Source organism: Myotis davidii, unplaced genomic scaffold (genome assembly GCF_000327345.1).
Source record: "Myotis davidii unplaced genomic scaffold, ASM32734v1 scaffold363, whole genome shotgun sequence".
In the NCBI taxonomy this organism is placed as follows: domain Eukaryota; kingdom Metazoa; phylum Chordata; class Mammalia; order Chiroptera; family Vespertilionidae; genus Myotis; species Myotis davidii.
Genome location: NW_006294069.1, coordinates 2,032,628 through 2,046,107, shown reverse-complemented (window position 1 = coordinate 2,046,107; position 13,480 = coordinate 2,032,628). Strand labels below are relative to the sequence as shown.

The 13,480-nt window shown below is 37.7% G+C and overlaps 1 protein-coding gene across 2 annotated transcripts in view; it reads right to left on the bottom strand.

Annotated features, from left to right (window-relative positions):
- Window positions 1-260: 260 nt before the first annotated feature.
- GOSR1 (golgi SNAP receptor complex member 1) overlaps window positions 261-13,480 on the bottom strand; it is a 40,218-nt gene continuing 26,998 nt past the window's right edge. For both annotated transcript variants that reach the window (XM_006768071.2, XM_006768072.2), the window contains exons 7-9: window positions 8,786-8,815; window positions 3,883-3,965; window positions 261-802 (exon numbers count right to left, since the gene is read on the bottom strand). In XM_006768071.2, coding sequence (XP_006768134.1) covers window positions 678-802; window positions 3,883-3,965; window positions 8,786-8,815 — 238 coding nt within the window. In that variant the 3' untranslated portion in view covers window positions 261-677. The remainder of the gene's footprint in view (window positions 803-3,882; window positions 3,966-8,785; window positions 8,816-13,480) is intronic.

The following is a 13,480-nucleotide window of genomic DNA, read 5'->3' as shown; positions in this document are numbered from 1 at the left end:
TTCCTCATTCTCAAAAAAATCAAAATTAAAAAAAATCAATAAAAACATATTCTTGGGTGAGAATTACAAAAAAGAAAAATGCTTTTTTGCAGTGTTTATCATTTAAGACAACCTCAACTCTGTTGAAGTTGGCTTGTCAGCATCTCAAAGAATCTGAAAAATGGAATTTTCCTTGAATACCAAAAGAGTTGGGGACACAGAGTAGAAGTTTATAGCACAGATTTAAAAATGACTTGTGACTTTTCATCATGAGTGTAAAATAAAAGGACAAGAACTATTTTTATTCACAACCCAATCCGTCAGCTAAAAGGAAAGCAGTCTTTGGATAGAGAGACCTGGTTTTCCGAAGAGTCCAGCTGTAAGACCTAGCTTGCCACCAGCCTCCCACACTATCACTGAAGCACAGACTCTCTTTCTGACTCGTTTACTTACCCCCTGGGGAGACAAAAGCAACGGAAAGCTTTTCCTTTTTTAAAAACTAAAAACAGAAGGAAGTGTGTTAGAAAAACTGTGGCTTCAGCTCAACCTGACCACGTCAGAGTCCAGCACTCTGAGCCCCGCAGGAATCCTGCTGGTCAGGCTAATTATCAGGACTGTCCATTTCTCCTTCCCGCTTTTCCTTATTCCAGATCAGGGCCTGAAAGTGGTAGTTGTCAAGAGTCCCTGGAGGCGTCTCATCAATGGAAAGCATACAGCAGCAATAGGATGGTACAGACACCGATAACACCGCCCAGGATGAGTGAGTCTCGCCGCTTCCTAAGGTTGATTCGCTGGATCAGGCTGTTCACAGCAGGAAAACGATCTTTGGGAAATCTTTATTAAGGTCATATTTGGAAGCCTCTTTAGTGAAAAGTCACAGAAGTCACAAAAACAGAGATTAGTAGAGTCCAGAAACAGTAAGTAATGGGAAGAAAATCACACTGAGGGAGGTGCAGCCTTTAACAAACACACAAACTGGAAATGCTCAGGGCCCAAACAAATCCCAGTCTACTAGTGCACTGCAGTACACAAATAAGAATAGAAAAATTAATAGAGAGAGGGGGAGAAGAAAATAATGACGACAGCTACAATGTATTAAGGGATTACTGCCAGGCTTCAGGTCAAGTTGGTCAGAAACAGAGGAACCCCACTGAGCATGGAGGCAAATGTACAGCCAGCTACCACCACCACCACCCCCATTCCATTCCACCATTCCTTCTCTCTCCCTCCCGCCTCCTACACACAAACACACACACTCTCTCTCCATCCCTTTCTATTCCTCCTCTGTGGTGACTAAAAAGTTTTGCCAGAGTATTTGAAGTGTGCCCTTCCTCTCCCCACAGGGTGATAAGTTCCCCTGGATTTGGGCAATTGGTGGGAACTAACTCTAGGATCTGCATAATCAGGCACTGTTATTAAAATTTTATCATTTACTTTGTATCAGTAGGTAGGACATGGTAGGAAAGTGGGTTCAATTGCTCTAGTTGTTCAATTTCCAGAACATATAAAAAGAAAAGAAATTTTCAATGATAGAGGTTTTATAGCAGTTACAACTGTATTTTTCTTAGTATTTTAAAATATCTTCATACTCTTGTTTGTATGTTATACAAATAACAGCCTATACTGTTTTGCATTTCTGGCAAATGCAAAAGGTGCGGGTGCATCTTTTGTTAGTAGAGGTATTACCTCAAGGTCAGGAAACCACCACCAAGATCACCTAGGACACTAGAGAGGGGAGAGGGAACAATCTCTACTCCGGGTGAATCCTCACCGCATTCTCTTGTAACAAAATGACTCCCAGCGAAGACTGTATTTGTATACTTAAATGTCCTACATATTGTATGATCAGGACCATGTTTTCTTCTAATCTTAAATTTCCCTGTGCATCTAGAATAGAGCTTTATATACTACAGGCATTAATGTTTTATGTTGTTTTTTTAGAGAGATGAAGGGAGGGCTGGAAGGAGGGGGGGGAGAGGGAGAGAGAGAGAAACACCGATTGGTTTACCTCCTTTATGTGCCCCAACTGGGGACAGAACCTGCAACCTAGGTATGTGCCCTGACTGGGACTCGAACCTGCAACCTTTCGGTGTATTGGACAATGCTCCAACCAAATGAACCATACCGGCCAGGGCTTAATGTGTTTTTTTAATTAAATAATGAAAAAAGAACAATCTGCAGAAATAATTCTTAAAATGTAGATGGGCAGGAAGCATGAAGAAACAGGCAAAAACTTTTATAAGGTACAAATCTAATTCAGAGCAAATGCTTAATCAATCTTTCCTTGCTTGGTAAAAACAGCATCAATAATCTCCTTTGAGAAAGTATTGGCATTTTGGAATTAGGAAACCCTGTCTATAGTGGACATCTTTCTGTCCAGTTTCCTTTAGGGAGCCTTCCCTGCTCTCCTTGTATAATGATGGAATAGTTCAGTCCATGTGATAGGATGGAGGTGAGCTTGTCCTCTGGCACCAGGTGTACACACAACCTCAGGATTGGCCGGGAAGAACACTCCCGCCCAGGGCCAGTGACAGGTTACAAATAGGCGGTGACTCAAGCTGGGGGAACCACGGTCCTCTCGGGACACTGTCCACAGTGGTTAGAAAAGACACTCTTTTCCATGGGGATTTTTGAACTGGGAGGAGGTGACTCTTACAGTCATCTCTATTACCCTGAGGGGAGAGCCTGCCTGAAAATGAGGGTAACACACAGGAAAATAGAAATAATAGATGGAGTAGGTAGGGGGAACAGAGGGAGGAAAGGCAGATTCTTGATAATAAAATCTGAGGCCCTGAATCCAGCCATGCCATAAGCCAAATTCCACCCCTGAATTTCACACATATATGAATAAATTAATTCCCTCCTCTTCCCCCTTAAGTCAGCCTTAATTTGGTTTCTGTTACTACCTCTCTGGAGTCCTGACTCACACCCATTTTATTTGTTTTATTAACACACATCCTTTGGAATGATTGTAATTTGTGATAATGATAAAATGAGATAATGTCTAGAACAGTATTCTGTAAAATGTATAGCCCTATATAAAATATGATTTGGGATGTGTGGTTTTAGAACAAAATTCACAAAAACCTGGAAAACATCAATACACTTCAGAATGTTATTTTCCCTAGGCAACTAAGGTATCAAATTAAAAGTGACTTTGAATTATCCAAGATGAGAAGATAGTAAACTTTTGAAAATTATATAGGTCCTTTCCCCTAGTAACTGGGGAAGGAAACTTTATCCCGATAGGCTTGATTTCTTAGAGAGTAAATAAAATGTTTCAGAAGTAGCAGGCTTATCAGTTTCCCCACTGGGTTTCTCAGAGATAACAGTAACACTAATTTAACTTTGGAAACTAAAGAATTAAAAGGTAGAGGTCACTACAAACAAGCAGTGAATCTACCCTAGAGTTCAGCATGTCCATAAGTTACAGTGTAAATATTCTATAAGCAGTTATAACTCATCCATGCATGCCTGTCTCCTTCTTTCCCCTTCTAAGCATCTGCCACTGACTATTCTCCAAGCTGAAAAAGAAAAAGCTTGTAACTTATGTTTAGGTAAGAATAGTGTATACTGTGGAGCTCTAAAATGGAAATGAGAACTTTTGAAAACTAAAATTTTGTGAACTGAAAATTCACATTTATAATTTTTTTCTCAATCTAATAATCATAAACCTCTGGTGTGCCATATTTTAGAGATGGTGTACTTTCTGTGCAATATGCCAAAGTGCACTGAACAATATGCACTTTCACAAAATAGGAGTGAAGGGGACATTCATATTATGTCATTAGTGATGGTCTCTGCTGCTACTGATGATGGCAACTTGCTGGGGGTGTGAGAGGAAAGCACATTCAGACTTCCCCCCTATAAGACCCACAGATTTCAAAGTTTCAAAAAGGATACTGGCCAAAGTGTTCATTTTGCTCTGAATTGACTTCAACATTCCTCTCTGTGAAGTCATATTTTCTTTTGTTGCCATAGCAATGCTGCAAGGGAGAAAACAAAAGAAGCGATTTAAATTGGCATTTATGATTATCCTATTTGGATCTATCATACCCTTAAAAGTGAACAGAAAACTAAGGCGAACAATATCATCTTGAAAAGCACTGGGCAGGGCCCAGCCAGTGCAGCTCAGTGGTTGAGTGTTGACTTATAAACCAAGAGGTCATGGTTCGATTCCCAGTCAGGGCATATGCCCGGGTTGTGGCTCAATCCCCAGTGTGAGGCATGCAAGAGGCAGCCAATCAATGATTCCCTCTCACCATTGATGTTTCTATCTCTCCCTCTCTGAGATCAATAAAAATATATTAAAAGGAAAAAAGAAAAAGAAAAGCACTGGGCTGGAAAACAAAAGATCACTTCCCAAGTCACCTTCCTACTGACCATTTTTAAATGACCACTACATCACCACTGCTATCCTCTGGGATCTTCTTGGGCAAGGAAGTAAGCCATTTCCTGTGCCCCCCCTCCCCCCCGCAAAGTAACAAATAACGGACAAATCACATATTACAAGAGCTTCTTAAAATGATTGTAAAAAGGGCCAGTTACAATGTCCTTAATCAGGAAAACCTGTTGAGGGGGAAGTAGGCAATTACAATCATAAAAATAGAGCCCATAGTGAAACATATCACAAAACATTTATACAACCTGACTTCAATTTATGAAAAGATTACATTCAAAAAGTCTACTTGAGAACCAATCCAAGCAGATTGTACGACACACATGCAACATTATGCTGGATCTCTAAGCCAGGTGATAAAGGTCATTAAAAAACTGAAAGAAGGAAAAAAGTCACTGTAGAGTACAGTCTCTTCCATGTTACTACTTTGAAGTCGTTTAAAAAAGAATCTTAATATCTTTTTGCTATCACTGCCCCAAGATTGTTAACTTTCAACAGTTTTATCTCCTTGCACATTAAAATCCTATAGGGCAGGTCAGCATCCATTTTCATATGTAACACACAGGGGAGTGTTTTAGATACTGACATTATAAAAAGCAATAGGAAATAATATCATGCATTTGAGTAATTCTGAAAATATGTGAAACATTAACGACAACAACAACAAAGCCTGTTGTTTCTGAAGAGATTCTGGGAAGATGGTGATCAGACCTCATCCCTGACCTCATCTCTGGCCCAATTACCACCTGGGGGAATAAAAGAACAAAGGCAGACGGCGGGGGAAGGTCCACCTGAGGTCCAAAGTTCTCATGAGCTCTCCAAGGGAAGAAAGCCAGGGCGGCTACACTCTCTCGAGTGAAGGAAGAACCAGGGAACTCATGGCAGGGAAGACTAGATTTTTCTTCCAGCCTGAGCAGAGAACTAGGTTTCACTGCATTCTGAAGGGCCGGACAGTGGAGGGAAAAGGGCTGCAGCAGTGGATAGAACTGCCCCAGTCCCTGCAGCTGGAAAAGTACTGGCACGTACAACCAGAGGCCTATAAGCAGAGAGCTCAGTCTTCCAGCTAATGTGATGCCATTGCTAGGAGGAAGCACTGCTGAGCCATCTACCACCACCTGGTATGTCACTGCTTTAGGGTCTCTAATAGCCGGATGTATCAGGGAGCTGACTGAACACATTATTCCAGGGGTCCTCAAACTTTTTAAACAGGGGGCCAGTTCACTGTCCCTCAGACTGTTGGAGGGCCCGACTATAGTTTAAAAAAAACACCTATGAACCAATTCCTACGCGCACACTGCACATATCTTATTTTGAAGTAAAAAAACAAAACGGGAACAAATACAATATTTGTATTTGCATGTGGCCCGCGGGGCGTAGTTTGAGGACCCCTGCATTATTGGATAGGCGAGACCTAGTATTATATTGAAGGAAATGCTGGAGAGAGTTCTCTAAGCAAATGACAAATGAATCAAAACTGAAATTTTAAGATTTGAGAAGGCAAAGAAGGAATAAAAGTGTGTAAGAAGATATATAAACAGGTATCTGTTGAAGCATTATTTAGAATAGTAAAAGACAAAACAAGAAATTTGGAAACAACACTGGAATAGTTTAGTAGATTATGGTATAACCATATTAAGAAATATTTGGTTACTAAAAAGAATGAGTTTATAATATTTCTATTAACCTGGAGGGATGTTTATGATACACTAAATGATTAAAGTAAGCTATAGAATATGTACAGTATGAGTCTTTTTTTTTTTTACTATATATTTTTATTGATTTCAGAGAGGAAGGAAGAGGGAGAGACAGAAACATCCATGATGAGAGAGAATCATGGATCGGCTGCCTCCTGCAAGTCCCCCACTGGGAATTGAGCCCACAACCTGGGCCTGTGCCCCTGACCAGAACCGAACCGGACCCTTCAGTTAGTAGGCAGACGCTCTATCCACAGAGCCAAACCGGCCAGGGCCTTTTTTTTTTAAAAGAAACAAAACATTTTTGTGTGCATTTGTATGAAAGTAAGAAAGGTATTGGATACATAATCATCAGTTAATACAAGTTACTTTAGGGGGGAGGAGTGGAGGGGCACTACTAGGAGATGAACCTTGTACATTTATAGAATCCAAATGTTACCATTAGAACATTGTACTTTTATCACATGTAAATATCAAATAAAGAAAATCAGAGGAATTCCACCGGAGTGATCAAGAAATGTTAGTAACATTCCCAGCACCAAATCTGTTATTCACCTCAGTACCACTAGGAGCTTTTCTTCAGAAAAGCTCAAGAATTAAGGGAACCAGGAACATCTGAAGACAGAAGTATGGAATAGGGCTAAGAATGGGAATTTGTACAGAGTTGTCAGAACCCTAAATTACCTTCCCAAACTATGCACTCAGATAACTGCCCCCAGTGCAGTAGAAGACCTAACCTAGGAGGAGATCTGGAGACACGGACATTTGAAGCCCCCTGCGAAACTGCCAGCTCCCTTCCTGATTACCCACTGTGAGGCTACCACTCAACAAGTCCCCCCACCACGCACACAGAATGGGCTTCCAATCACTGGATTGGAGCCTCACTCTTAAAAGAGCCAAGAATTACCAGGCATTGGAGGAGAGCTTCTAACATAAAAGGCAGAGATCTAAATAAACCAACAGCAAACAGAAAAGTGAGTCTGAGGAAATAAGAGACAATAAAGGAAGCTCAGGAAACTTAAAATCAAATTATATTTAATGTCTTCAGAGAGATAGAAGATTACCCATCCATGAAACATGTAAACATATAAATATATGTGTATGTTTGTATCCTTCCCTTAGGAAAGCTCATGTAAATTTAAAAAAAAAAAAGGAAATAAAGATGCATACTAAGCTCATCATGGTGAGTTTAAAAACAAATAAAAACACAGGGGAAAAGGAATGGTCCCAAAAGCTTTCTGAGAAAACAGCTTATCACATACAAAGGATTAGAAATTTTAATTGGCATTGGACTTAAAAAGCAATACTGGAAACAATGCCTTCAAAATTTCAAAATGATCTCCAACCTAGAATTCTATACCTTAGCTAAATTATGAACCAGAATATGGGTAGAATAAAGACTTTTTAGATGTGGGTGTGGGAAGCCCAAAAAACTTACCTCCTGCTCTTTCTCAGGAAGCTACTAAAGAACATGGTCCCGCATAGTGAGGGAACAAACTAAGGTGGAAGACACTAAATCCAAGAAATAGTTGATCTGTAAAGATTGGTTTAGGATAATGATAGAAAGGACATTCCAGTATCAAAATAGTATAAACAGGCTCAGAGAATAATCAGTCAAGATGAGAAGAGAAAGGCCTGGCCAGGTGGCTCAGTTGGTTGGAGCATCATCCCATACACCAAAAGGCTGTGGGGGCTCGTATCCCTAGACAGGGTGCGTATGGGAGCAACTGATCTCTCTCTCTCTCTCAAAATCAGTAAAAACATCCTCAGGTGAGGATTAAAAAAGAATTAGAGCAGACGGAAGCAGGCAATTATAACATACTGAATTTTAGATAAAAACAAAACAAAAAAGAGCATAAAAAGAGTCAAACTAATAATAATGTCATTATTTCTTATTCATAATTTTTCAGTTTAAATGTGCTCTATGACAGCATATGGTACGTTTAAATGTGGTTGTTTTAAAATGAATTTACAAAAAAAAAATGAATTTACTTTACAAAGTATTTAAAAATTGATATTACGTATGATCTTGTATAAAGTAAAAGAATTCAAAACTGGGCTGAGTAATCTACTACCAATCTTTGAATCATATATGTCTCTATTTTTTAAACTGGGACTATCACTAACTCCTGTGCACTTTGACTCAGAAGTAGATAGAGAAGATTAAAAAATAATTTCTGCAAAGTACTTTGTATTCCTTGGAGAATGGATATTATCAACATACATTATGTTACTGTCTTGTTGAATATGTATGATTTCCAGTACCACACAAAGTACATCTAGACATACTTTCCCATCTCGTAACATCATTTGGAGTCAAGCTGAGTGGAATCTAGGCTGTTATTTCAAGGGTCAAATACTAAGAGGCAAACAGAAGCTCCAAATAATATATAATGCTTTTAAAATGATAAATCATTGATGTGTTTACTGGAACTTCAACTTTCTTACCTGTTTTGTGAACTACTCAGACACTAGAGAATAAAGAGTGAGGCTAAAAAGATAGTATACATTAATCAGAAAAATCAACCTAGCTAAAAGAGCCTGGGCATCACATGTCTCTTACAAGGGAAAGATACAATAAAAAAAATACATTACAATCTAATTAAATTCACATCTTTAAGGAGGATGAATTAACTTTAGTTACAAGGTTAACCACATCTGTTCATTTGTGTGAAAACAAAAAAACACAATAAAGTAAAAAAAGTATTCCTACCTTATTGTCTCTTCTATCAGACGATCTGAGCTGCAATAAAAATTCAAATTCTAGAATTATTAAAAGCACATTTAAAACTTGTATTTAATTTTTCTACATTTTCTAGGTATGTTAACTTTCCAACCATTTATTAAACAAAATACCCAGACTTTTGGAATCATCTGAAGAATATTCTGAACTCTTAAAATAAATTTAATTTATATATATGTAAATATCTAATAAAGATAATTTTCATCTGACTTTTATTTGTTGGCTTAAATCTATTTCTTCCACAGAGACACTTGAAATCAGAACAGTTTTAATGTGAGCATAAATAAATGAAACGTCTTTAATTTAGATTGATCAAAGTTGTCACTACTGTCTATTCTAAGCTTAAGAATTACAACCAACTTGTTGAGACAGGATAGGTAAATACAGTTCTGATGCCGATAAGTAATAATTATTTACACCTTAAAGTTCCTTCCTTTCTTGGGAAACTAAACCAAATCTCAGCTTATCATACTTTAGAATCTGAATAAAGAAACAAAGTGCTCCTTCAATCTGTAAATGTTTGCCTTTATGAATCACACACTGCAAAGAAAGAAACTCCCCCAAAAAGCCATTTTAGGGAGGAATTTATAGGTAGCTAAATTTGGTAAAGGGGCAGCTTTACAACAGAAAGTAGGAAAATAACTCCCAGATATCTGTATCCATTTGGCATAATGCATGACATACAGTAGGCATGCAAATGAATACTTGCATATTTTTTTCTAAATACTTCTTTCCAAAAGAATTTCTAAACAAAATAAAACAAAAACTAAGCCAGAGATATGGACAACAGATTGGTGGTTACCAGAGGAGAGGGGCTGGGGTGAAGTGAAATGGCTAATGGGGGTCAAATATATGGAGATGGATGGAAACCAAACTTTGGTGGTGAGCAAGCTATAGTATATACAGATATTAAATTATAATGTAACCCAGTCCTAGCCAGTCTGGCTTAATGGACTGAATGTCAGCCTGTGGACTGAAGGGTCCCGGGTTTGATACCGATCAAGGGCACATGCCCGGTTGCAGGCTCAATCCCCAGTAGAGGGCGTGCAGGAGACAGCCAATCAATGATTCTGTCTCATCATTGATGTTTCTATCTCCCTCTCCCTTCTTCTCTGAAATCAATAAAAGTATATTTTTAAAAATAATGTAACACTGAAAGTTATATAACTGTCACCTCAAAAATAAATAAATTCTACATTCATTCTATAAACCAATAGGTTGAAGTTTCATTATAAAATTCTGGACCAGGAAATCTAATTTACTGCATGAATCAGGGAACAAAGATGAACTTCAAAAAAATGTCATAAATATCTTATATAAATCCTATGAATAAGAATTTCAAAAACTACAAAGATGGTGGAAGAATTAAAGGCCAGGTGGTGTGGCTTTTGAATGCTGGCTCTACCACTTACTAGCTATCTGATATCAAGCAAGTTACTATGTGCCTCAGTTTTCTCACCTGTAAAATGGGAATGATCATAAGACCTACTTGTTAAGAGGATTAAAGAACTATACATACATACATTCAATGATTAGAACAGTATCTGGTACATAGTAAGCGCTAAGTATTTTTGCTGTTATTACAGTAGTTTCTCAATAACTACAGACTAATTTTAATCTAAGCATACGGTTGATATAAATTTTCACATAAACCCATTGTTCTGGTGGAATCTACTAATTATAAAGTATGCATTTATTTTATTAAGAAATGCATATGGACGTGCCCCTGAAGGGTACTGTGTCAGACATGGGTTACAAAGATAGGACACTAACCTCCAGAGGTCTTACAATGGAGATAGACAACACATATGCTTTTCCCTTCCCTCTCATTTAGTAACCTCCAGATCATTGGAGGGTCTCTTCATTCCAAATTTTATCATCATTCTAGACTACTTAAATAGCCACAGAGAACAGAACTCATAGTTCCGTAATCTCTTTTACACCAATAAATGAACACGACTGCCCCTATAATTTCTTTAGTCTTCCTCAGATTTAGTAACTTCTCTCCTTTCCCACAATTATTCAATTTTTATCTTAATAACCAGGTAAAGGGCTCCTCAAAAGGTCTTGAGACAAATAAAATTAACTTGGTAATCATTATTTCCAAATTTGAAAACAGAATCAGCAATATATAAAAAGAATTCGATATCACGACTAGGTTTTATCCCAAGAATAAAGGCTGGTTCAATATTTAAGATTAATCCATGTAATCTACCTATTAACAAGCTAAAAAGCATTTAACAAAATCCAACACCCATTCATGAAAAAAATTCTCAAAAAATGGGAAGGGGTACATCCTCAGCTTGATAGAGAGCATCCACAAAAACATATAGCCAGCATTATAATTAATAGTAAAAGACTGAACATTTTCCCCTAAGGAAGGGCAAGGAAGCCCATCCTCACCACTTTTATTCAACACTATACTGGAAGTTCTAACCAATACAATAAAGCAAGAAAAGGAAATAAAAGGCATACAGATTGGAAAGGAAGAAATAAAACAGATGACTAGACTGCCTATATAGAAAATCCTGGGGGAGGGGAGGGTAATTGGGGAAAAAGGAGACTTATAATTATCCATCTAAAAAAAAAAAAAAAGAAAATCCCAAATCTATATAAAATCTCCTACAACTAAAGAGTGAGTTCAACAAGGTCAGAGGATACAAACATGTATATTTCTATATAGAGATAGTCCCTGACTTCTGATGGTTTGACTTATGACTTTTCTTTCTTTTTAAAAAAAATATATTTTATTGATTTTTTACAGAGAGGAAGGGAGAGGGATAGAGAGTTAGAAACATCCATGAGAGAAATACATCGATTAGTTGCCTCCTGCACACCTCCCACCGGGAATGTGCCTGCAACCAAGGTACATGCCCTTGACCGGAATCGAACCTGGGACCCTTCAGTCCTCAAGCTGACGCTCTATCCACTGAGCCAAACTGGACAGGGCTGACTTATGACTTTTCATCTTTTTTTAAAATCCTCACCTGATGATATTTTCCCATTGATTTTTAGGGAGAGGGAAATAGAGAGAGAAATATTGATGTGAGAGAAAAGCATCAATTGGTTGCCTCCGGCATGAGCCCCGACCAGAGCCTGGGCCAGGGAGGAGCCTGCAACAGAGGTATGTACTCTTGACCAGAATCGAACCTGGGACCCTTCAGTCCACAGGCCCACACTGTTTCCACTGAGCCAAACCCAGTTAGGGCAATTTTTCATCTTTACAATGGTGAGAAAGTGATATGCATTCAATAGAAACCAGCTGGGCTAAGCTATGATGTTCAGTAGGTTCGATGTATTAAGTGCATTAGGACATTTTCAATTTATGATGGTTTTCTTGGGGACATAATCCCACTGTAAGTCATGAAGAATCTGTACTAGCAATAAACATGTAGACACTAAAGTTAAAATACAATACTATTTAATTGTTCAAAAAAGAAATACTTAGGTGTAAATCTAACAAAACCCATATAGAAATTGTATGCTAAAAACTACAAAATGGTGATGAAATCAAAGAATATCTAAGTAAATGAAGAGAAATACTATGTTCACACACTGGAAGATTCAACACAGTAAAGATGTCAATTCTCCCCAAATTGATATACAGGCTTAAAACAATTAGTTAGAAAATAAACTCATTATATTTTGTTTTCAAAGACAATGTTTCTGAAGATGTGAGGTTGAAATGGTCACTAAGGAGTAACTTTCTATGTTACATAAGAAAATTATTTGATGTTGTTTGTGGTCACAGATATAACCCTTGCTTTATGTAATGAGTACTTTTCTTGAAAGGTATGCTTTCTGAAAATGACCATTTTAGATCATATTTTAAATGTAATAAGACTATTCTACTTACATGAACCAAATTAAAAATCTTATAAAGCAAATATACATGCCTCTATTTATTTTTTACTTTTTGTATAAAACTAGATTTTCAATAATGTTATCTTTAATCCATTTTTTTATTTTATTGACTTGAGAGAGAGAGAGAGAGAGGAAGGGGGAAGAGAGAGAGAGAATGAGAAACATTAATCAGTTCCTTGCACACGCACCCCGACCGGAGATCAAACCAGCAACATGGGTATCTGCCCTGACTTAGAATTGAACCGCCACCTATTGATGTATGGGATGATGCTCCAACCAACTTAGTTTATATAAGTAGCATAGAGAGAGGAAGGCCAGTGATTTGGTGTATTAAACATTCTTCTCAGATTGCCCAAAGTCTCCACGTTCTTTCGTCCTTATTTGGCTAAGATCCCAACTAAGTAAACACCATTCATTAAAATCATCCTGGATATTGTGGATACAATTCAACAACAGAGGAGCTGCATAAAAGTGGCATAATCAAGTAAAAATGAAATTTAAAACTGCTTTCCTTTGGGGCATAAAATATAATCAAGTGAAATTACCCTTCTTAAACAAGTACTCCATAACAGCCCAGAGGCATTCCAGAAAGTCAGCTAGAGTCTGCAATTAAGCAACAAATTTGTTTCTTTCCAGACCAATTTAAACTAGCTACAAACCATAAACTAAATTTCTTTTTTTTTTTTTTTAATTAAATCTTTTTTGTTCAGATTATTAAATTTTTTCCTCTTTTTTCCCCCCATAATTCCCCTCCTCCCAGTTCCCACCCCATCCCTGCCCTCACTCCCCACCCCCTGTCCT